Source organism: Gouania willdenowi, chromosome 21 (genome assembly GCF_900634775.1).
Source record: "Gouania willdenowi chromosome 21, fGouWil2.1, whole genome shotgun sequence".
Taxonomy (NCBI): Eukaryota; Metazoa; Chordata; class Actinopteri; order Blenniiformes; family Gobiesocidae; genus Gouania; species Gouania willdenowi.
This window is the reverse complement of record NC_041064.1, coordinates 14,289,463-14,313,753: the sequence shown is the minus strand read 5'-3', so window position 1 is coordinate 14,313,753 and position 24,291 is coordinate 14,289,463. Positions and strand designations below refer to the sequence as shown.

The window sequence follows — 24,291 nt, the reverse complement described above, 5'->3', positions numbered from 1 at the left end:
TGACCCCATTTTGATATCATACATTTTTGGCGTCTCCAGAGACTTTTTTCTTTTTTTTCTAGAATTAGCTTTAGATCGTGTTTGTTGTTGCCAGGATTAGTGACAAAGTGACAAGATGTGCCTGCTCAGATATTTTTATACTGCATTTAATATGAACTAGATTTATATTTCAGAAAGTGAAAGTATAGAATATTGTTTAAGATAGTTTTTTGTGTGTGGTGTTATAATTTGAAAAAATAATAATAATTAAAACATTTTAAAAATACATTTTTAATCAGTATTTTTCATATTGTTATAAATTATTAGACATTTCAGGGGACTTCATTTGAATTCCAGGCGACCTCACACGGGGTCACGACTTCAAGGTTGACAAACACTGCATTATTATGTTTTAAGTGTGCAGTGGCTTCTGGTTATATGACTGAAGGGGTACAGGACTATGTGAAACACTGAGCTAGAATAAAACGAGTCTTCCTGCCTTAATATCAGGCATACGTGTGTTTGTTCCAAGTCTAAACGTTTTGTAACCTTATAACATTAAACAGCGTTTTCATGCCATATTAGTGAATAGATTATCAAGCACTAAAACTAATCAGACAAGAGTTTTGTGTTTGCCGTTAGCGCCAAAAGATAAAGAAATGAATTTAAAAGTGTTAAATAATCTACTTGTGTAATCATTTTAAATTAATCTTTTAACCTATTAAAATTAAACAATCAATTACTAGACATTCCAGGTGACCCTGATAAATGGGAATAAGCGGGTATGAAGATGGATGGATGGATGGAATTACTAGACATTCCAGGTGACCCCACATGGGGGTCACAAATCCCAAGAAATGAATAACCCTGAATTAAAGCATTGTTATTTTTCAAACTGCCCTTTTTTCAAATGCGTCTTTTTTATCCCTTTCCAAAAATATCGTCCTGTATCGTTATCGGGAGCCCAGTATCGTATATCGTGTCGTGACCTTTAGGACCTATAGTCCCGCCTCTAGTTTTTAGGTAGTAGTGTTGAACGCCTGCTTTAAAGTAGTTCTCCGTGCCGCCTGTAGATGGCGGTGTTGCTCCTCGGTGTCCCGCTGCTGCTGCTGAGAAGGTAGGAGTGCTGCACCGCCTTCATTGTCTGTGTGAAAAGCACCGGGAGTGGAACCAACGCTCGGTTCACTCTTGTAATCCCGTCTCTGCCCGGTTCACACGCTCAGTCGTCCGCCATGGCGACTGCTGGAATCCTCTTTCTCAGTGTGAGCCGCTTGTAAAACTCCACTCGGGACTCATTCCTTCTGTGTTCGCCCCAACTGTGGCTCGACGTGGATGTTAATTAACCCCCATATCTTCCAGCTGGGAAAGCCTTGAGTGTGGACAAGCCCCGCGGTTTGGATAGAACAGAAGGGTAAGTCGTGCACTCAGAGGATAGAGCTGCTCTTTAAAGGAAGTGATTCAACTTGTTTTAGGAGATTAGAGTTAAGTCGCAGGAGTCTTGTTTTGTGATCCTGTGGGGGTTTTTTTTTCCTCCAGGGAAGGTGAATAACTATCAGTGTGTTAAAGTGTCCTTTCCCTGCTGCTGCTGCAATGTGGCTTTGCCCACATATATAGATACACCTTGGCTGGAATTATGGCTGCATGCAATGAGTCCAGCTGTTAAAAAAAATAAAATAAAAAATAGACTTCTGAGGGTTAAACATGTCTAATGGAAATTAGTCTTAATTTGGCACAGGGTGCTTGTTCCAGGTAAGTTCCCTTCCATCTGCAGCAATGTCTGCTCTATTAACCCACATTACATCAGTGGTGGGGGACAGACCTGTGTCTGAATGCTTGCTTTCAATCTGAGCTCCTGTTGTACAGCAGGCGTGTCCTGCATGGTGTCACATCATATACACATGTCACAAACTGCCAATAACACACTGGGAACTCAAAACCTTTTCATGCACAGCCAGCCACACCCAGGTATCAGTGTGTGTTGCTTTTTTTTTTCTCTCCCCTTCTTTTAACGTGTGTTTTTGAGGCTTGTCCCAGGTAAGACAGCTGGCTTTATGAGGCACACACTGGCCCTAGGGTCAATCAGCTGTCACTAAAGGGTTCCAGCTGTGCCCTGGTGGACTGGCCCCTTCACACAGAGGAGCCACTGTTGAAAGCCAACAGGCCAGCAGTCACAACTCACATTACACACTTGTGGGGAATTTCAAGCAAACAAGTTCAAAGACAGTGTGGTTTACCCTGAGAAACACTCGGGGGTCTGTAAATGTGTCTTTAAATATGTATGTATGGCTTCTTTTAGATGGTGGCTGTGTTTTTTGTGTCACACCCTGACCTGGGGAACAAGGTGCAATCTGTTTAGTGTGTTTGTAAGGGCCAGAGGAACACAGATCCATAGACTCATGGCTGATTGATTCAAGTCACTGTGGATGGGAGGGTTGTGGTTTGGCTGATATAATAATTATCTATGGCCTATGTTTCACTGGAGCTTTGTTTGAAGAGTTTCTGGTTACGTGGCGTGCATCTGTAGGTCATGGAAGTCATTAATCTACGGACCCAACATGCAACACTCACCAATATCTGAGGCGAGGACTCGGGAGTGTTGACGATGCGAGGATCAGATGTCGTAAACGACTGGGCTCCAATTTAAAAGTGGACCAAAACGTTCATTTCACGCCCCAAGCAACAGCATCAGGTCTGGTTTTGATCAGCCATAGAAGGGTGTTTTTCTGCACTCTGACTGGAAAACAACAATATCTTTGATCCACTGATCTATACTGACTTGTGTAGAAACTGGTGCAAATAATGTGTCTCGTTGTATGTTTGTTAGTTAGGGACGTTAACTTAGTTTTATCATAGAGCGTTTTTATTTGTTAATCAACATGACTTCAACATCCATAAAGCTGCCCAGTATTAACTTTAATATCCCATCTTACACACTCAAATGACTTAGATAATATTTGTGTATAGTTATTAATTATATTTAGGTTTAGTTTCAGTTGAGTAGTTAAATGATTATAGTCAACCAAATGATGAGCAATAGCTCTTCTATTGAATTATGGGAAAAAAATAGCTGACAAGTAGTAAGACCGTTCTAGATAAAGGACATACCAATTTATTCACAAACGTGCTCAAACGTCATGATTCCTCTCAAATTCATTAAAGTCTACATATTATTTTTTTCAGTTGGAGTATAATAGGCGAGAACCTTTTTCTGTCTTTAAGTTGAAAGCTTCCCAAAGTGCATTGTTGTATTTTTTTGTAGTTTTTGCTGAGTGATGAAGTATAAATGATAAAGTATGATTAATTAATAAGATGTAGCTAATCTCTACACACACTCCAGATAATGAGTGCCATACACATAGTCATTTTTCTTTGAGATTGAGCCTTATTTTACACATACTTTAATCACACCTGTATTGTTGTATATTATTGATGTAATTCATATTTTAGCCATTCTATAATCACTTAATATATGAATGACTACAATGTATAATAAACTGTTATTGGGGATGGGACATGATCTCCCATGATGAGATTTTGTGGTTTTTCCCATCATATTCTGTAGGGATGTCTCGATACAACTTCTTCACTCCCAATACGATACCGATATTACAGCCTTGCATATTGGCCGATACCCATATCGAACGATACAATATCAGCACAAATCATACATACTTTTATTTCTTATTTTGTAGTGTCGAATGTTAGAAAAAAGGCTTGATCAAGTGATGTTACTCAAACAGAGAATAGTCAGCAACAGTAGCTAATTAGGTATGAGAAAAACCATTTATTATTAACCAATTGGTTACATATATTTTAACCTTCAACATAATATCTACAGTATTCTACAATTTAATTAGAAATATATATTGGTGATTTTATATGCAATCCGAACGATGATATTCGTTTTCTGGCTGATATCTCACCGATATCAATATCTGATCGGGACACCGTTAATATTCTGAAATGCTGACTCTCTTGTCGGTTCTGTTCTTCTACTAGACTAGATACAGCAGAGGCATGTTGCAGCCCCCATAGGTCAGCAAAGGAATTGTATGTGATCTAGAGCTTAACTTAATCGCGTCAAAAAAAGAAGATCCGGCCCGAGACCGACAGAACACGGCCCAACTCGTCTTTAAGCTCAAACCCCTTTCTGCCCTAAACTATTCAAATCCGTGCACACGCTGATAGAATGATCCATATCAAGTTTGTTTTATACTAACTCAGCTTTATTTCCTTGTCTCTCATTCTGCATACTGCTATAAATATGACAAACGGCTTCATGTGATGCTACATGGTACGAACCGGTTTACTTCTGTTGTAACGCATGTGGTAACACTGCTGTAATGCACACAACTCTGCAACCTGCTCTCTGTGATGGCACACAGCTCCACAATGAGTTAGCATCTATTTTTGGTACTTTCTCATGCTAATCGAAAATTCACCTGACCTTTAATTTACCGGGCAGCGTCCAAATTCGGCTCGGGCCCGTGGTATGACAATCAAAATTAAGCCCGAACCTGACAACTAGCTTAGGCAGGAAGAGATATGATGGCATCTGATTGGTTCCTTTCACTGGGACTGAATGGCAGACATTGGTCAGAGTTTTTACATGTCTCCAGCTGCTACAGAGCCTTCATTGTTTTTGTTCTTTTTTCTGAATACATAATGTATTGACTTCTCTCAGGATAGGACAGTTTCACCCAGAATGATTAAAAAGTCCACCTTTAATGACCATAAATTGAATCTTGTCTCATCTATCACATGGCCAATACAGAGAGGCACACACATACAGTACTGTATAGCAAATGATAAATAAATGAAATTGTTCTAAGTCTCAAATTGGTAAGAATGTTTATTTTGCTTTAAACTAGACACTAAAGATGCCAAAGTAATGATTAGGCTAATGAAAAAAAAATGTATTAGTTAATTGATAATTTTTTGATATAAAAACCACACATTAAATAGTTGGAAATCTACATTGTTGAACTAAAACATATGTCTGAGTTTAAAGTTACATATAAGCAGCTTTATTCTAAACATGTCCATTGGCTTTGGTATATTTCCCTGAGCTTACTGTTCTGGATTTCATTTCCCACTTTTCTAAAATGCCTTATTCAGCTTTTAGCTCAAACTTGGCCGCAGTCGCTCACCTCTGCGGTGGCTGAACAACTGCCCGCTGGCTTCAGTCTCCCTCCGAGCCACTTGGTGAGATCTCAAGATGACATCAGTCAGCTGGAATGTGCAATGAGAGAATTAGGCAGGACAGCAGGGATGAGAGAGATCATGAAGTCTCTTGCTCGTGTGTCAGCTCCTAACCAAAATATATATACAATTACCACCACATGCTGGTCACAAAGTGACAAAAATCCATCATTGAATAATCCTGAAATTAAGACCGTAGAGTTAATTTCTGATCCTTCACCCCTCATTTAAATGTCAGCTATCATACCTTTCATCTAAACTCCAAATACTCTTGGTATGCTATTTTTTTTGACCCTGTGGTAAGTAGGGGTTTGTATGTGGTTGTACGTGTTCCCCTGTGAGATAATGATCACACTCAAGCACTTTTGTTGTCATTGTTATGTGGAACAATAAAACAATGGCCATGGTTACACAATGTTTGTTAATTTGCAATTTGTTATTCCGAATTAAATTATTCGGAATTAAAGTGTTCTGCTTTGTGTTTGCATGGAAATAGTAATTCCGATTTGAGGTTTACATGGAAAACCAGTTTATTCGACTTTATTAAATTCCGCTTTAGGTCTGGGGGTTTGATAGGGGGAGAATGCGATGTATTCACGTCTATTGAGAAAAACACAAGCGTTAATGTTAATGCAGCAGCTGTTCTACCTCCGCTATACAGGACGTTGAGTGAAAAATGAACTTCATAATGATTTGTGCATCATTAGTGAAGCTCTGGTGCTCCATTTGCCGATGAAGCCTGTTCTGTTTGCTGACGTGTGTGTAATACAGACCCTTTCCAAAAAATTAGAATATCATGGAAAAGTTTAATTCCATTATTCCATTTAAAAAATTAAACTATTATAGATTCAAGGTCCTCTTTTCCGATGAAAGTAAAGTGTCTTTCATTGGGGAATCAAAGTCCAAGGGTTTGGAGGAAGATGAGTGAGGAACAGAGCCCAAGCTGCTTGAGTTCCAGTGTAAAATATCCACAGTCAATCATGATTTGGTGTGCAATGTTTTGTTCCACATCCATTGAAATCGTTTAAATTGTGGGCCTTGAATCTATAATTTATGAAAGTTTAACTTTTTGAATGGAATTAAGGAAATTAAACATCTTTTCCATGATATTCTGATTCGTTGGAAAGGGTGTGTAAGTGTGTCCGTGTGAATGTCCGCATGGTTATGGTTCCGTCCATCCACTTTTCAATATATCCATGTCTTCTAAGGCTATTATTAATTAAATAGTCTCGGCTCCATTTTGGATGGCCATCCTGGACTATGTCGTCGTCGCGCATTTGCAGAATAACCGGAATTAACTTGGAGCGGAATTAAGTGTTTACAAGAAAGAGGAATAATTTAATTCGGAATTAAAATCAAAATAAACCAGCCACTTAATTCTGATTTAAGTTTAATTCGGAATTAAATTTGCATTAGGAATCAAGTTTTTACATGGTCAGTTTAAAGAGGATTTCACTTTTATTCTGAGTTGAAGAGGAATGAAAGCTCCCATGTAAACGTGGCCAATGAATAAATATTTAGGTTGATGGGATAAATCCCAATAGTGAAAATAGTTATGTGCAAAATTCTGGAGGGTGGGAGGTGTTAGACTGTTGTACACACACAAAGTGCGAGTCCGTGCAGTTTTTGTTAGGCTCTTTCCTGCACTCAGTTTGTCAGGGATTTAATTTATTACCACAGCCAATTTTATAAATGACATAAAATTAAAAGGCATGTTGTTGGACAGAAGAAGGAAAGTGGAGTAGCTGAAACATTAAACTATATAACAACAAGAAAAGAACAGGCAAGACTGTCTCCGATCAAAATTAATCCATTAAAACCTGCCTTAACCACAAATAAAAGTTTCATCCTTATTTCATTTTTAAGTTGTTCAATCTCAATCTAATTTAACCATAACTACTTTGTTCTGGTAAGAGGTTACATCACCAAAAGACTTGAAATCTAAAAAGTTTAAAAAATATTATTTCTGAATGCATAAATTAAATGAATAAAGAACCCATTTTAATAAAAGCTGAAAGTTAATTTATGAAAGGCTGCGATGATTCTTCGATATCCCTGAATACCTTGATTACAAATTAGAATTTTCCCTGTCTCGAAGCCTTGTTTATTAACAAAAATGTTTTTTTTTAATGGTTTTTGTAAATTATTTTTTTTATTTCTATTTTTAATTACCATGCCTTCATTTATCTGTGTTGGCACCACACAAATATGCATGTTTTTTTCTGTTTTTACTTTGCATATTTTAAATCTTACCCAAAAAGAAAACAAGTTGGTTGGATATTAGTGATTTGTCTTTTCATTATATATTTAAAATTAAGCTTCAATTAAGCCAAAGTATATTTTATCCAACTAATCGATGGAATAATCAATATAATTCTCTACTACTAAAATATATGATATAGCTGAAATGTTAATTTTTGTACAAATCCGCTTTACTAGCCAGTACCACTCAGTAATAGGTTTATTAAAGTCTCTGAAGCTGTCCTTTTGTCTCTCTAAATGCTCTTGACTTAAACCTAATGCATTTAGTGAAAGATAAATCTGTAAATGTTTAAAAGCAGCAGAATAACATTTGCTTATCTTAAAATGATGGTCTTAAGTAGTATTTAATTGGTTTGCACCTCCTACTGACTACATGTCGAGCTGTTAAATGCCAAGTAAACTTGTTTGTGTCCTCAGCCTCATTTTGCACAAACCCACGGATCAGTCGTCCGTACCGACTCTGTTGTTTCACCTTCAAGGCTTGTGATTCGTTTGTCAAATCAAATTAGAAAAGGCCTCATTTGTGCTTTGAAGTCAAGAGCATGCTTGAATCCTTTTTCTTCTCTCGATTGGACTCCCACAGGCAACAATTATTAACCATTAGTAGCAAGTGCAAATACTGCATTAGCAGTTTTTCTCTGTTAGCGTGACAGAAGGTTGTACGCTTGTCCTCTGGGTTCGGCTGCATTCTTGTTGTTGTTGTGGTGCATTGCACCTTCACTTAAGTGTTTTTATTTTCTGTAAGTGTATGAAGGCGTTAACATTATTGTGTGTCTCACAGGCTGGACAGTGAGCAGTGCTGTGCACCATGGCAGAGCCTGACCCAGAGCCAACTCCCTGTGGAGCAGGCCAGCGTCTTGGAGCTCCGGAGACTCTTGGCATTAGTACTTTGGACCCCGGGTCCAAACCACCAGCCATGCCCCCGGGGCGACAGGTTCCAATCAGGGTCCGTATGTTGGATAACACCGAGGAGCTGTTCGACATCTCGGTAAGTTGCTTTTACCGTCTCGGCCAAATGTGGTTCCTTGATGGATTTGGGAATGGGATGCTCAGTAATTCATAGCAGACAGTGAGCACCTCCAGTTTTTCAGCAGCAGCATCAGTCTGGTAACAGGTTGGCATGGCAACCACAGAGCGAAGGCATGAATGAAACTGCAAGTAAGGGGATTGCGTTTGTAGTGTCAGGGTTTCTCAGATATGTTTTGGTGTTTAATCTCAGTTCACTGCTTCACAATCCTCTCCGCTCCCCCCATTAAAAAAACATTTACTCCCCGACTATGACCTGCTGACATCTTTTTGGTAAATATTTGAAATTAACTTCTTTTGCTTCCTTAAATGTTCTAATAAAAGCCGACTGATGCACTGAACAGCGATTAATTTTTCCCCCTTTGAATTAAAGACGCTTCCATTTATATATATTCCATTCATGACTTCAGGATTTAGAGGATTAACTTTCTCATCCCACAGATTTAAATAGGCATCAAAGTCTAATCCGTCTGTACAGATTATGTTATCCTGGAGCTAAATTCAAATACTGATCGTGACTTACCTGTTAACAAAACTTTAAAGCACAAATATGATGCAGGAGTTGGTTCTAAATATTGTGAGATAAGGGGAACTATTTCAGGTAATTAACACTGTAGGTAAGTTAGATAAAAGGATTTTAACTTGCTCCTGTAAATACTCTGGTTGTGAAGAGTTACCCACAGCTTTACATAGCAGCTCTGATAATGGCTGATGCACATAATTTAGAAAACCATATCAATACAAGACATGACGAAAACAATATATGCGTACATGTTACACAGAGATGGTGTGTGTTTGTGCAGTCAATGCATTCTGAATTTCTTCAGTGACACAGATTGTAATGTATTGTGGATGAAATTTTTTGCATTATAACGATTATTGCTGTATCGTGATATTGTCATTGTGGGCAAAATTGAGTATCGTATCGCGAGGTACCTGGCGATACCCAGCCCTAGCTTTTATTATGAGCTTTTATTTGCTTTAATTTCAAAAACCATCATTGACCATCACATTAGTGTTTTGAAGATTAATTTAGTTATAATAGACATTATATCTGTGTTGTTCAATTTTTTTTCCTCATACAAGAGGTGAAGCTATTTTTCCCGTACAAATGTAAAACAAAACAAAAAAACTTTCTGCATTTGCATTTCCTAAAATAGAGGAGCAGGATAAGCAGGAGGGTGAGAAATTTTTATTCAGCCTCCTTCAGGGCTTATAAACTATAAATACCTTTGGTGAATCTCTACTCTCTGAGGTTATTATAGCCTCAGAATTTAAGCAGCACATTATTATTTGAGGTCTTTGCGTGCAAGTTGGCGTCTAACTGTACTGTGTTCTGTAATGAAATGTTATTTACAGTAGAACTTTTCTTTCAGTTGCCATTGTCCTACTCCTTACAGTATATTATATGGTGAGAAGAAGTGATACAATTCTGAAACATACCTTCCAAACGGGATGAAAAAAGCCATGACACATCAGGCAGTGCACAGAACGTCATGTTTTATTGAGCACACGTTGTTGTTGTGTTCCATCATCAATGTTCTGCACTTGGAGATTTAAGAAACAGCCTTTGTCGGTTTTGTTATTGTTTTGGCCTCGAGGTGTTGAAGGAAATAGTTTGTCCTAAGTGCTTTTTCACGTTTTAGATGATGATATAAATGTTTTACTGTTTCCTAAGGGCTTTGGACTTAAAAAACATTAAAACAGTGTTGTGTGCACCTTTAGAATGCTATGATGATGCGGGTAAATCCCTTGCATTGCATATTTTGCAGGAGCCAAACAAATGAAATGGTTTCTTGAGACGTAACATTACAGTGGTGTTACACATGAGGACAAAGGAGCTTAAATGATCATTTTAGTCACATTTGATTGCCTTGCTCCTCTTGGGAACAATTTAATCTTTATGTAGATGTTTGTTGTACAGCAATATATTTCAAAAAGAAATCTCAGCATTTTCCTTTCACATCGGCACCAGCTTGTTTCACAACATGGGCCACAAAACACGTTTGTCAAACTATTATCCATGCTGTTTTTGCGCAACAAAAACATAAACATTTCCCCATCCCACAGGAGCAGCCGTTCATTTTAGGTGCATTTATAGACAAAGTCAATTAGCGAGGAGCTTTTATGGACCATTAAGAAAATATCAAATCTCTTGTTACTGCTACCAAAAGCTTGGGTTTCCATCCCCTTTTGAGAGGAGTAAGATTCCACCTCGGCAGGCAGAGTATCAGATGGTGAAGAAACAAAAAAAGAGGCCATGGTGCCATCACATACCATGCTGTGGCCTACTTAGCACGCTGGCTGTGAACACACTTGTGTTGGTGCTGATGATGCCTGACCTAAAAAATTTGCACAAATGGACAAGTGGCACAAAATATGTGAATCACACTTGACTCAAAAATGAGCCTGGTCCAATCACACTTCTACCTATAAAAGCAAGAATGTTCTGTTTGTGCGTGTGTGTGGAGTGAATATCTCGCCTACATACATTACAGAAACATACAACAAACAAAATATGAAAATGACTCAAAATACACAAAACTAAATATTTATACAAAAAATACACAAAATAAGAATCACAATACAGTGGCAACAAAAACAATAATTATACAAAAATACACATAATGACTCCACAAAACATACATTACAGAAAAATACACCAAACGAAATAAATGCTGCATGTCCCATAGAATTCAACCAGGGAAATCAAACACGCTATTTTACTTTGCACCCACAAATATACCCCTTTATAACACTACAGAGTATGTACCCGTCTTTGTACATCCAACCTTCAAACACATACTTATTTGGCCATAATTGACAACTCTACTTAAGCCCCCCTATATGAATACATACTTCCAACGGGCACTGTACTAGTAAATAACAATTCATAAGACATGCATCTGATGTAAATAATAATCCAATTTAAATGTTATCTTTTAATTTACGATTACTATACTTAATTTTATTGCATTGATACTTTGTTTGCCTAGTGGTAGAATCCATGTAGATGATGTCTGTGTGAATGTTAAATTGAGCTTTGGGTTAGGATGTGGGGGGGATGGGATGATGAAGGCACAGCAGAGTGAGGAGTGTTATCCTTATTTCTATGAATAACAAAGACGGTAAATGCTAATGAACATCACCTCACTGGTAGGAGCAAACTAAGTACAGCTTTTCTTTGTGCTTTGTGTTTGATATTGGCTTAAGTGAACCAGGCTTCACTATTAAAGATACTCACATGTAGCCTCCTGTCTCTCTCTAATGCTGTTTGAATATTACTGTTTCCATAATGAGCCACCAAGGATCAGTCTGTGTACTCCTGCCACCATAGTGCCCTTTACAGACCTGTCAAAGGCCTCTTTAAAATCCAAACATTCAGTGAAAAGTCCTTTTTTTTTTTTAAATCTTTTTTCCTCCATATGTGACCTTTTTAGCTAGCTAATTAGGCTTTTATAAGTGGCTTTGCTGCCCTATATACTGATAAAGTATTAAGACTTGTATGCCTAGATTTATTGCCTCAAACTCAATAGCTCTACAGTTGCAATAGGTTGACATTTAATGTAGACATTATAGTCCCTAATGGATGATTCTGGCTCTAAGATGTGAACTCCTTAAGCTTCCTCAAGCAAAGCTCCCATAAAATACTTGCTAGTTGTGTGTTGTCTATAATCATTATTTGTGGTAACTACAATCAGGATACTTGCCTTGCTAATTAATAAACATAGAAATTAGTCTGTATAGCACCAAATATGAGAAAAATCATATGATAAAGTGAAATGAACTTCATTCACTACCAATATTACAAATTACAGTTCAATCTGTATTTTATTATTTTTTTTTAATTTAGTATTCCTTTAAATCGGGTATCCCGTCTCTTCCAATGCAATATTAATATTGCAACCTTCTGTATTTACCAATATTAATTAAACACAATATTTGTTGATGTATTGGAGCAGAGTCTGGAATGGAGTGCTTGCATCGGAGTGATCATAAATTTTAGATGCATATACGGTAATTCGATTCTACTTTGTTTTGGGTTTTTTTTTGGCAGATATCAAATCATTATTCTCAGGACACCTCTAGTATTAAAAGATGCTTTTTACAGCCACAGTGTATTGCAAAGTACACTACAGATTACAAAACAATGAGAGAGTCAGAAGGTTTTTTTTTTTAAACCAAACAATGAACAGTGTTGAATTTACCAACATCAGCGTTGGGCCTGGGCGATATTCTGAGTTTTGTGTTATATTAAGATTTTTGTCTCAAGCAATATAGGAAATTAAAAATATTGCCTTTAATTATATTATTTTAAGCTCATTTTCCGTTAATATAGTCGTTTCAGAAGTTTATGCTAGCATGTTAGCTGCCTTTCATACTGACTGACAATGAACCAAGGAGTAAAAACATTGCCGTCTACAGCTGAGAGAAGGCAACTACATGCTGCCCCCCACCACAGAAAAAACATTACCTGAAAAGTAAAAACATTAACTTAAGGACAGCCAATGTATTTTTTGACTGGTGTGACTTATACGCCGGTGCGACTTATTGTCCGGAAAATACAGTATAACATCCTCAGTTACAGTTACACACTCGCTGTATGAGTGGTAAGATGTTGTCCTACCACTCATACAGTGACTACAGTTACTGTAACAAGATGTAATCGTCTCTTATTGAAAGGGTGGCCAAGCCTATAAGCAGGAAAGCCCTCATAAGTCTGAAATTTATTAGTATTTCCTCTGCTATATTTCTGAGAGATGTTCTTGTTTGTGCATCCAACCTTTTTAACCTATTTTGAGTTCCGGGAAAAATATCTGATGCTCTGAATATTGTTTTTTGTTTTCCCTCCCAATATCCCTATTCCCATAAATATAACATGTTAACTGCCAGAAACCAGGACAGCAGGGGCCACCCAGGCTACAGAGGCCTGTGCCATATAGAAGAGGCCTGCATGATTTAGAGGAACACTCCTAACATCAGCCCACAGAGTTTACGGAAAAGCCCAGAGCTCCTCCACTTTTTTTATCCAATGCTGTCATTCATTCATGGTGATTAGAATTAGCACAGCCGCAGTTTGCCTTGTCAGCAAAAATTGTACCATAATGCTGACTTAATGAGCAGAAACTGAATGCGATGAGGAGCTTCTCTTTGCAACAATGAGAAACTCACCAACAGTGTGGAAAATGTGACACTAATGGATCAAATCAATGGTCTAATACACACAAGTCTGTGATCAAGGTGAAATCTATAGTAAATATTAAATATGCAGGTTTTATTAATGTTTTTCAGGCATAATCTGTTCTTACACTGTCAAAGGATATTAAAACATGGTGTACTTGATTTGAAGAAAATGTATGTTTGGTCAGTCAGTGTGAATACATATCATCACCAAAAAACATTAGTGGGAAGATGCTTAAAACAGTGGAATGGAAGGCACTTTAAAAAGCTGTCTAAATTTTGTCAATAAGATATTAGTGCCTGCTGGATCTTTCTGGCAGAAGTTTTGATGGTCATAAATCAAAGAACATCAACATAATTAGTTTGAAGTGTTTGTGAAAATGTGCTTTCAGGATTTGTGCATTTTAAGGTGTTGGTTTGGCAGTGTCACACACTCCGTGCTTAAAGTGGCATTGAGTTCAAATGGCTTATTGCTGGGAGGATGAAGCAAGGGCTTTCCTGATTGGATCAGCAATATTGGATCTGAATCAGCTTTTGCTGTTTTTTTAAGATTGTAGAAAATCAAATAAGATTAAAATAATGGAATAAATTTTTTATTCTTCAGATAACAATCCAGTGTGCCCTTCTAATAATTCTCTGTGACACAAGCATTTTTGCCTACTATGAGAATACTCAAAGTTTTTTTGTTATGGTATTTTTGCAGCTGACATAGGTTTCAGTTTAGACCCACATTATATGTATGTAGCGACCAACTGGTGCCATGTAAGTGGCAGCAGCGCACCTTTGGATGAGAGATTAGCCATGATGGGCAGAGGTCAGAGGAGGGGGAAGGTGTTTACAAGACAGAAAAAGGCGCTACGAGAGTTGATGGTGAAGCTCACAGCAGCGCACACCTGACCAGAGCATGTGTGAAACTAAGTTGACTATTGAGTGTCGCAATTGTGAGAGAAAACGATCAACAAACCGGGGCAAGCGGTGACACTTGGCATGTCGGGAGTAGGAGGAAGTTGAGTGTGTCGAGACTGACGGGGGAGAGACTTGGAGGATGGCCAAAATACATTAAGAAAACCATTCAACTCTGACCCAGATGTTATAGAACAAAACCAATGTTGAGGTTTTCTCTAAAGGAAAAAAAAAATTGCCTCAGTCACCTTTTTTTTCAGCTTTTTGTCAGAAACTTGAGATTTGTGTGAAACTTGCCTCTATTCAACTGCTGATTACGAAAGAACAAAACAAGCTAGAAAAAAAAAACATTCCGATGAAAGTAGAGTCTAATCTTTCAGAATCTACTTTCAGAATTTTAGATTGTCATTGTACAAAATATTCTGTGGTCTTTAAAAATCAGTCAAAATGCTCTAAAATGGCTGGCAGTGAGGGGGTAGCCGATCTGAAAATGGCTGGTAGTGAATTAGTTAATTTGGCATCATTGGAAATCAACCAGTGTTTTCATTGTGCATTAATGATTTTAAAGGCTTCTGAAGTTTAAACTTGTCTAGCATTACCATTTTGTTAAAGGTTCTAATATTTAGGATTCGATCAGCTGAGAAGGATCCATCTTCTGCTTTTGCATGTCATTGAAATTTTTCTAAATTGGTGTAACTCTCCTCCTGCTAACTGGAGTCATGCATGAGTAACAATATCATGTAGTTTTACCATCTGAGCTGAGACTTGGTATTTCTCAAACATACACAGAAGTTGTCAGGTTCACATGGTGTGACATTTCCTATAAGCAATTTAGTTCCATAAGTGGCTATTGGAGAAGATATGGTAAAGAGACATGGCAATCTCTCCCTCCTCCTTTAAAGAAAGCTCGTCTTTTGATTTATGAATGAAAGGAATCATTACGGACACGGCATCTCTCATTTTATCTTCAATGTCACAAGGGAAAGTGTTTGCTATCTGGCTGGGGAAAAAGCAAAGAAAAACCTTCAATCGAGCAGACAGAAATGAGAGCTAAAAGCACCCGCGCATCACATTTTAGTCACTGCTGGGTGATCTGGGGATATATTACCTTTGTTCATGTGTGGGAGTGATATAATTTAAACTTCAGATTTATGGCTTTGGCCTTTGCTCTGCACAAAGCATTACTGCTGCTAAACCAGCCATTTAAAGACCATTGAACAACCACTGAAAACTGTTGTACCTTTCTCTTGTCATCCAAGTAAAATCATTGACTTTTAGTGTTGTAGAAAAGTATTAAATTCACATGACTCATTTTGAGAGCAATCAAGAAATTTATTTACAATAAGATACTATTTTTTTGTTTTTTTTTACTGTTAATCAGTTAGTATTCATTCCTAGACACACACACAGCTACTTTGAGGTCTCCTGCCATGAAAAAGAATTAAGGAGCATTTATCATCCTTCCCTCTGCTGTCAGAAAAGCACCTTGTTGACACGCCTGCCATGACCTTTGAGCCACAGGGTGTACTCCTTCTTAGGCGGTGGTTGGAATTGCTGTCATTACATGTAGCTCTGCCTTTTAAACCTTTATAGTCTTGGGAAAAAAGGTGCATGAAATCACTGGTCTATGTGGAGGTTGCTATGACTACACAGAGGTGAATGAGTAGCATAAGAGGCGGTTGCTGTGCTGCACAGCTCTGTCTTCCACTGTCTGCTCACAAGAAGAAGTAGGCGGTGGAGGCTCACTGGTGTGTGGCATGCTGAAATAAGGATATAAGCTGCTGCTGATCATATAACAATTATCAGAAGACATACACCTTTGCTCCAGAGTTTCTTCATTGCATTTAATCCCATTATGCAAAAATAACCCCAACAATTCGTTTTAAGGCATTAAGACTGTAACCAGTTTTGATTTGACTGGTACGTGACCCAGTTTCTCAAAAATCATGGCATTGTGTTTGGATGGCAAGGATTTGGGGGGAGGGGGTCACATCTTTACTGTCACCATGAAAGCTGTGTGTTGCTGCAGGAATATTTTAAAGCCCGTCTTAATTTTTTTGCTTCTAGTGAATGATGCATATTACAGCTGGAAACATGTCAGTGTCGTAGTAACATACTTTGCATAATTTTTTGCCTCGACTGACTATTACCAGTCCAGTCGAATGCCTTGCATGAACTCTAAACCCTTGATTGCCTTTCTCCCATGGCATGAAATTGAAATCCTGCAGTAAAAGGAAGCGGGGGAAGCTTGTTTTCCCACGTAGAGCCGTCCTTCTCCTCTGCATCCTAAAATGTAATTGGGTTGTGAAGGATGAAAGCTACAAAGTGAAGCAACAGTGGGGAATATATCTGATGAAGGATGGCTTTGAATATTAACTGGCTGCAAAGAGTTTAAAGTAATATTCTTAAGAAAAATACCCCTCAGGCAGATTGCTATCAAGGTCACCAATAATAACAAGGTTGACAAAATTTAAAGTAATGAAACGAGGAAGCACAAGAGCTTTAGAATCCAAAACCTCAGAGGAGCTTCATCACAAATGTGTGGAAATGAACACTATTTTTGTTTTTTTAGAAAAAAACATTAGTTTGATGATGAAAATCCTTAGTTTTAGTTGAAAACAGTTACTTTGTTTCTGTCGCTCAGTTTTCCTAACACTCATAAGCTGTCAGGCTGATATTATCAGAACTGCATTCATCAATACCTCATTCACACTCCACAATGGAAGTATATACAGAACCAGCACCGAGCTACATATTAAAACTGTCACAAATTCAATGCGGCATCTGCTTGACAACATTGTGTGTTGGATTTTCTATACTGTGCACATGTGCTTTGGGAAGAAGAACGATGCCTTTATAATAAGTCTTGTTCCCATGGTAACCAAGATGGCTCCGCTTGTGGGATATTTTAATGGTTGTTTAACTTGGAGCAGTAGGGTCAACAACAAAATAATCCCTTGTTTATCTGTTTGTGCAGAAAAATGGTCAATGTAAATACAAACATAACCTTTGCTTGTTTACGTCCAGCTTTAAAAAAGGTGGTTTGGATATGTGCACGGAAGCATGCGTTGCACACCCTCTGTTCTACTCTTTTATTACGGCCTTTTGATCCTTTTATTAGGCTCTTGAACTATTGTATGGGGACCAACTGAGCAGCAGCAGGACAGGTAGACATCACAGCACATTGTGGGTGTGGCAGCTGCGCCCCTGCGTGCTAACATGCACGTTTTCTGTGATGTCCCAGTCCGAGAGAGTTTTGAATCCTCGTGGGAGTTGGTTTGACTGTGCAGCACAGGAGCCTCACAGCAGTGCACTGCCCCTCTTCAATAACTTATGAATTTCTCTTTGAGATTCAGAGGGCTAATTAACATGTTGGAAGCGACTAGCAGTGTGATAGTGTGGGATTATCTTTATCCTATGGTGCCTTTTTTCACTCTATGGCACTCGAGCTGCACCTCAATTGCTCTCGTACCCTGAAATGCTCTTATCAGTATGCTATTTTTTTTTGCAGTGGTGATGGAAAATGAATACAGAATTTGAGTCTTTTTTCCCCTTAGGATTGTGTAAGTGGTTTCTCTGCTGATAAGTCTCTACGGTGATATAATCTGTATATCAGAAATCCTATTTGTACCGAGGCTATGTTTGACTTTATTGTCTAAGAGATGTTTGGGTAAAGGACGCTGAAGGATGAAAAGAATTATGGAAGGACATTATCTTGTTTTTGATGAAGAAGCAGGAAAAAGAAGCAAGAATGAAACTTGAGCTGTAAGTTTACCCTGACAGCTGCGACTTTTCTTAAGTGGAAACTGTTGCATCACCCATCATGGTGAGTCGTAAACCAAATGAGTTCATCGAAGTAATAGTACAGCTGAACTCAAAAGACTTAGACATCCGTTATAATGAACTATAGTCAGATTTTGGGTTTGTCACATGAATAGCAACAAACTCACATTAGCGCTAAAGGCAAGCATGAGCAGAAAATACACTTATACTCTTAGAATATTTACTTTCTAATCGAGTTTGTAAGCTACAACCTTAGTTGAGAAAAATGGAGGTCAACTGCATTCACAGCTTGTGAAACTCTCAGCAGTTCTCCATTTGGGGAGTGGTGGTTAAGGAAGCAAGCTTGTAATCGGGGGGGCAACAGTTTGAATCTCACTCAGGCCATCACTGTGGGATGTTGAGCAAGTCCCTTAACCCCCAACTGCTCCCCGCTGCTCCTCAGGTATGGGTCAAACGCAGAGAACAAATTTCATATACTGTATGTGTAAACATATATGACAATAAATAAAGGCGAAAGCCCCTGATTTAATTAAGTCATTAATTAATATACATTTCAATGATTTGTGTTCTATAACAGCATGAATGCACTTGTTCTCTAAATGTTAAGTCACTAGTTGGTTATAGTATCTGTATCATCTCTAACACCCAGAGAAATGGGAGAGGATTTTGTTGATCTTTCTATGTCTGGGGAAACTCGGGGTCATGGGGTTTGTTTATGACTTCCTTGCTTGATTTAATTTACAGCCATTACAAGTTAATGTCTGGTTTTTAAACAAGGATGGCCTCTTTTAAACACAGAGCCACAGATAAACCGTTAATCTAATATGTAGTTACTTGTAAGTGAAATCACACTCTAATGACGAACACAGTCAAACGGGAAGCACTTGGTTGTCTTCTGTTATGAACTCCTGTTTTCATGCGTGTCCATCTCCACTAGTGGATAAATTATTTTCAGAGCTCAAGCTGTCAAGACTTTTCATGTGAACCTGGAAATGGCTCACAGACCGCAGTAATCATGCCACATGCATGGGGTTACCATGGAGATGTTTCTTAGTTTAATAGTGAGCCAGTTTTGAGAGGTTGGAAACCACTTCATAGCTCGACATTTAAACAAAAAGCTTTTCTGAAATTGTGCTTTCCAGTTTTTCACCATGAGAATTCTTCATCAGTATTGTGGGTCATGTATGTTTGGTGCATACATCATAAACAGCATAAAACCTTAAGGAACAACTGATCTCATTATTATCTAAGAGCACACGTTATACTGTACATTAGAGAACTAAAATGTTTCTTTTATTGTGAATCTATTTCCTTACTTTTCATACCTAAATACAAGCTTGTATTTAAGCCTTTCCTCCCTCAAATCATGAGACCTTTTATAGAGTACTTCAAGGTTCACCAAATGAGCCCTCTGTAGTCCTGGTGGTTTAAATTCCAATCCTCGGACTGCAGACACGCAGCAACAGCTGCTTTCACCAAGGCTCTTCTTGTTCTCTCTGTTATATGCTGGCTTTTGTTTGAGCTGTAATTTCACTATCAACAACCTCTAATGTGAGATATCACCTCAGGACACAATTCGCTGAGACATTCTACATTAAACCAAGCTATATACTGTTTATATATTAAACAAATCTTTTTATTCATTCTTTCATCGTCCAGGCTTCTCATGAATGGGCATAGGACAGGTGTGCACCAGTGGCTGAGAAAAATAATATCACTTAAATTCTGAGAATCCACCAAGGAAAGGGAGGATGTTCATGAGAGCAGAGGCAAGGGAATTGCATTGACCAGTACTTCTTACGAAACAACCAGTAAAATCAGTCGACTGAAGCACAGCGATGGGAACAAAACCACAGTTCTCAGTGCCTGTGTACCCACCTCAGTCGAGGCTGGTACAACCGCAGAAATGACAGTGGAGGACTCTACCCAGTCACAGAGAACAACATCAAATCCCATATCTGTAACACAGCTCCCACGCCACTCAAATGGTGAACCTCTTGTGACTACAATTTTTTTGGCACAAAAGATCGTTTACATCATGTTCTGTGTTAAATGATTCTGACTCTACAAAGAATTAGCTATGTATGTTGATAATTGCTTCATCTTCTTCAATTAACCCGAACCGCAGAAAATATGACAGCAGCGCCTGTAGAGAAAGATTATTTTAGTCCCAACAGCAGCCTGTATTGCTAAATTAGCAGCTGCTCAGTGCTTTAGCTGCTTCTAATGGGACATATAAGAGGTGTGCAGAAGGTGCTCTGCCGAGAACAACAACCTGACAATGAAGCCCCCCTCCTCCTCCATTTGCTGTAAAGATTTAAATATAATCTGTGTGCATAATTCTTGTGAGAACAAGGGACTATCAGGCATATTGTTGGATGGATATGCTTTTAGAGGCCTGGAGTTCAGCCTGAGACATTTATGGTTTTACATTAATTATTTCATTTTACGACTTCTACAATCGGTTTTCTACATTCACCATAAAACATCTGTGTCTTTAGGTGATTTCTTTTAAAACTGAAATTTAGCATTTATTATTCTCAGTAATATTATAAATGGTGACTGTAAAACCCTGATATTTTTAGTGTAGCAGAGAAATCTTGGTTTCACTTATCCAGGTCTTCATGCTCAAGCTTAGGGAATTGACTGAAGGTTATTTGTTTTTCATGTTTTTTCCTGACACCAGTAGATTATACTATATATAATATATATAATATATATATATATATATATAATATAGTACTATATATATATATATATATATATATTTTTTTTTTTTTTTTTTTTTTTTTCTTAATGAAAATGAGTAAATAATTATTAAAGTAAAAGTTGTAGTATTCTGTCATTATCTTCTTCAGAATGCCAAGAGCCCGAGCACACGTTTGAAGCAGGCAGGCATTGTATTGTGTGCTATTGAGCTCACAGACACGGTTGGTGCTTTTTTAACCTGGATGAGATCCAAACTGTTTCTTCTCTCCGACCTTAATCCAGGTCTTCAAGCAGCACAGAGTTGTTCTTAGGCTCATGGTTCTTCACCTACATGCTGTTAAAGTCAGCAAAGTACTGACAGGAGAGTCTCAGCTGATCTGCCAACAATCAAATAGTAATTCGTTGTTGATATGTTAAATCTTGTCTTCTAATTTTTTTGAAGGATTTTCTTATTAAGAAAGGAGGATTGTTCTTGTTTTGAGCTTGATTGTCTGAAACCCATAATGCTGTGACAGTTCCTGCATGCATGGTTAATCTGATTTAATGTGCTTGTTGGATGAATGTAAACTGTGCAGCTGTTTATTAGTTACCATTTAAAAAACAAAAAAAAAAAAAAAGCAGTTTTCCTATTGTGTGGAAAAAGATCTGTGAGATTTCAAGTCCCAAGAGCTATTGTCAGCACAGCGTTCTATATCACGGCACAGAGGGCCTTTGGATTTGAACTAAGTAGTTTAAGGCTAATCCTGGAGAAGGCCAATTGATTGGCCTCAGCAGGAACACAGCATGTGCTGCTGTCATTATTTGTTACTGATGGAGGTTACAGGTGAAGCAAGGAACCGGTAACGAGATGGTACCAATGTAACACTCAAACAAAAGCCTGCTCGGGTCATGGGACAAATCATTCGCTTGAATTTGGATTTCAGGAAAATACAAGCTTTTATTTAAAGCTTAAAGCCGATATCCAGAGTTTGAGAGTTCTGGTAATGTATGATTTTTTTGAAATGCGAAAAAATGCGTAACTAGTCTTTTACTCTGATCAACTGCCGGTGGTCATTCATAAACGTCAATGTATGTGAGTCCCGCCTTCGTCCCATAGACCCCTATACAAATAGAAAATTGCACCGCGATTGCCCTGCCAATAGACTTCGACTTCCTGTAGCAAAGACTATCAATCAAAGTGAATGTGGGTGCGTAAACTATGCACGGAAACAAGAACGCACGTCACAACAGGAAACGGGTATCACTCTGAGCAGCGTAGCATCATGGAGTGGTCTTAAACTCCAAACCTTCAATTAAAAAACAAAAGAAAAGTCAGGGTCCAAAGCTTGTAGATAAACGTCTTTGTGACTGCAACAAAATTGATCTTAGAGCTGTTTTTCAAAGTTGGAGAGGCTTGCGGCTTTTAAAAGGATTCCGAATGGACCCTGATTAGGCGACATTTGTAATGGACAGGTAATAAACACATTTTAATCAAACTACAATCAGTGTTTTATTAGTGAAAAACAATACTACACGTGTTGATGTTAAACATTGTTGTTATGTTCCGCTATGCGCTTGCATAAAAGTAGAGGCGTGGCTTCAGGTAGATTGGAAGAGGCAGGGGAGCTGTTTAGAGAGGGACATAAAAAAAATTCAAAAGCGAACGTCTAGATCTTTTCATCCTCCTTTCGGATAATCGCTTTAAGGTCAACTCTTCTCCAGTTTGACTCTTGATTCTCCAAAATGGTCTGAATTGTTGGATGGATGTTATTTAAGTTTGCCAGCTCAGTAGCTACACCTTAATTATTCCCATGATAACGGCTTTGGCAAAATGTGCTAATAAAAACACGTTATTGCCTTACTTGTTTACCAAGCGTATTTGCTGCCTTTTTCCTGCCATGTTTAAAGACCATTAGCCACAACTTTCCTCGTGTTGGCCTGCTGACTAGCTTTGGCTTTGAGAAGGCAGGGCATTGGGGAGGAGCTTGCATGTGCGTGGATTAAACTCAATTAGTATTAACGTGTATGCCAAGCTTTATTATGTGTAGATGTCCAAAATATTGGGTTTGTTTTATTTAGTGAATAAAACATATGGTATGTTAAAAAAAATATATATATACTGTATATATTTTTTTTTTTTGTAAACGTTGGGTGTAATAATCGAAAACCTTATCGAATTTCGATTATTTGAGCAGCCCTATTCAGTGGTTAGATTAAATCACTCATCAAAAGATCCTTCGTACACTTCCACAGGAAAATGTCTCAGAATGTCCAAGTGATTCTGGTCCATGCTTGTATTTCCAGCAGTCTGGACTATTCCAATCATCTCTTAACAAGAAACCCCAACATAAACATTAAACAGCTACAGTTGGTTGAGAACAAAGTGAGAGGTCCAGTTTTTTAGTTTTTACATTGGCTCCCAGTCAGCCTCAGAATGGACTTTAAAGTGGGGCACAGAGTTCAAACCAAACATGGTGAAGCAGTTTTTAGTTGGTCTGTTGCAAAGAAGCAAGGTCCCTCAGAGGTCAATTCATGTCTTTGTCATAATCATGTTTGCGTGGTGAGTCTTCACAGATTTTTTTTTATTTTGTTGATATCCTCCAAGCACTCCAAAGTAGAGGGGATAATCGTGTTTGCTTATTGTAACTGATGTTGTCTGAACACTAGTTGGCCTTGGTGATCAAGCAAATCATGACCGACACCAAATCTCTCAGAATCGATCCTTTGGTATGTTGTTTTTAGTAGAGCTGAAATGCTGGTTTCTTATTTGACCTGACCTTGTGGGATTTGTTCTTGCAATTCCACTTCATTAATCCCCTAATTAACCTATTGATTGCCTTCAGACATCCTTATAGAGTGCTACAGTATTCACAGCTACTGTCCTCTCACCCATCCTGGTGGTGATCATTGACTTTACACAAGAAATAACACAGAGGAGGAAGAACTTTCCCTGTACATCAGACATACAGTATTTCTTTTTACACTTCATGGCTTAAGCTAAACCTGTCCAAGTGTTAGTATCTGTTTCCCACAAGATTGCATCAATTGCGTAATGTGTGGAGTGTTGTCTGAATATAATACATGCACTTTTCAAATCAATTCAGAAGTAGAAATCCATTCACGAAAATTATGCTGGAACTAGTAATTGTTGAATAAGAGTAGTTCTTTTCTGATGTATTTTGAAACTTTACGGTCTCTGGCATCAGTTGGAAAGATTGCATGCACATACAGAGTAATGGGCCCCATTCATGTATTGGCATGTGTCAA

At 38.1% G+C, this 24,291-nt stretch overlaps 1 protein-coding gene across 6 annotated transcripts in view; it reads left to right on the top strand.

The window, feature by feature from the left end:
• Positions 1–1,103: 1,103 nt before the first annotated feature.
• The window catches only part of LOC114455735 (FERM, ARHGEF and pleckstrin domain-containing protein 1-like), a 72,069-nt gene continuing 48,881 nt past the window's right edge, over positions 1,104–24,291 (top strand). For 2 of the 6 annotated variants that reach the window (XM_028437130.1, XM_028437129.1), the window contains exons 1-2: positions 1,104–1,390; positions 8,225–8,431. In XM_028437130.1, coding sequence (XP_028292931.1) covers positions 8,252–8,431 — 180 coding nt within the window. In that variant the 5' untranslated portion in view covers positions 1,104–1,390; positions 8,225–8,251. The remainder of the gene's footprint in view (positions 1,391–8,224; positions 8,432–24,291) is intronic. The other 4 variants (XM_028437127.1, XM_028437125.1, XM_028437128.1 and 1 more) reach the window with 2 other exon arrangements.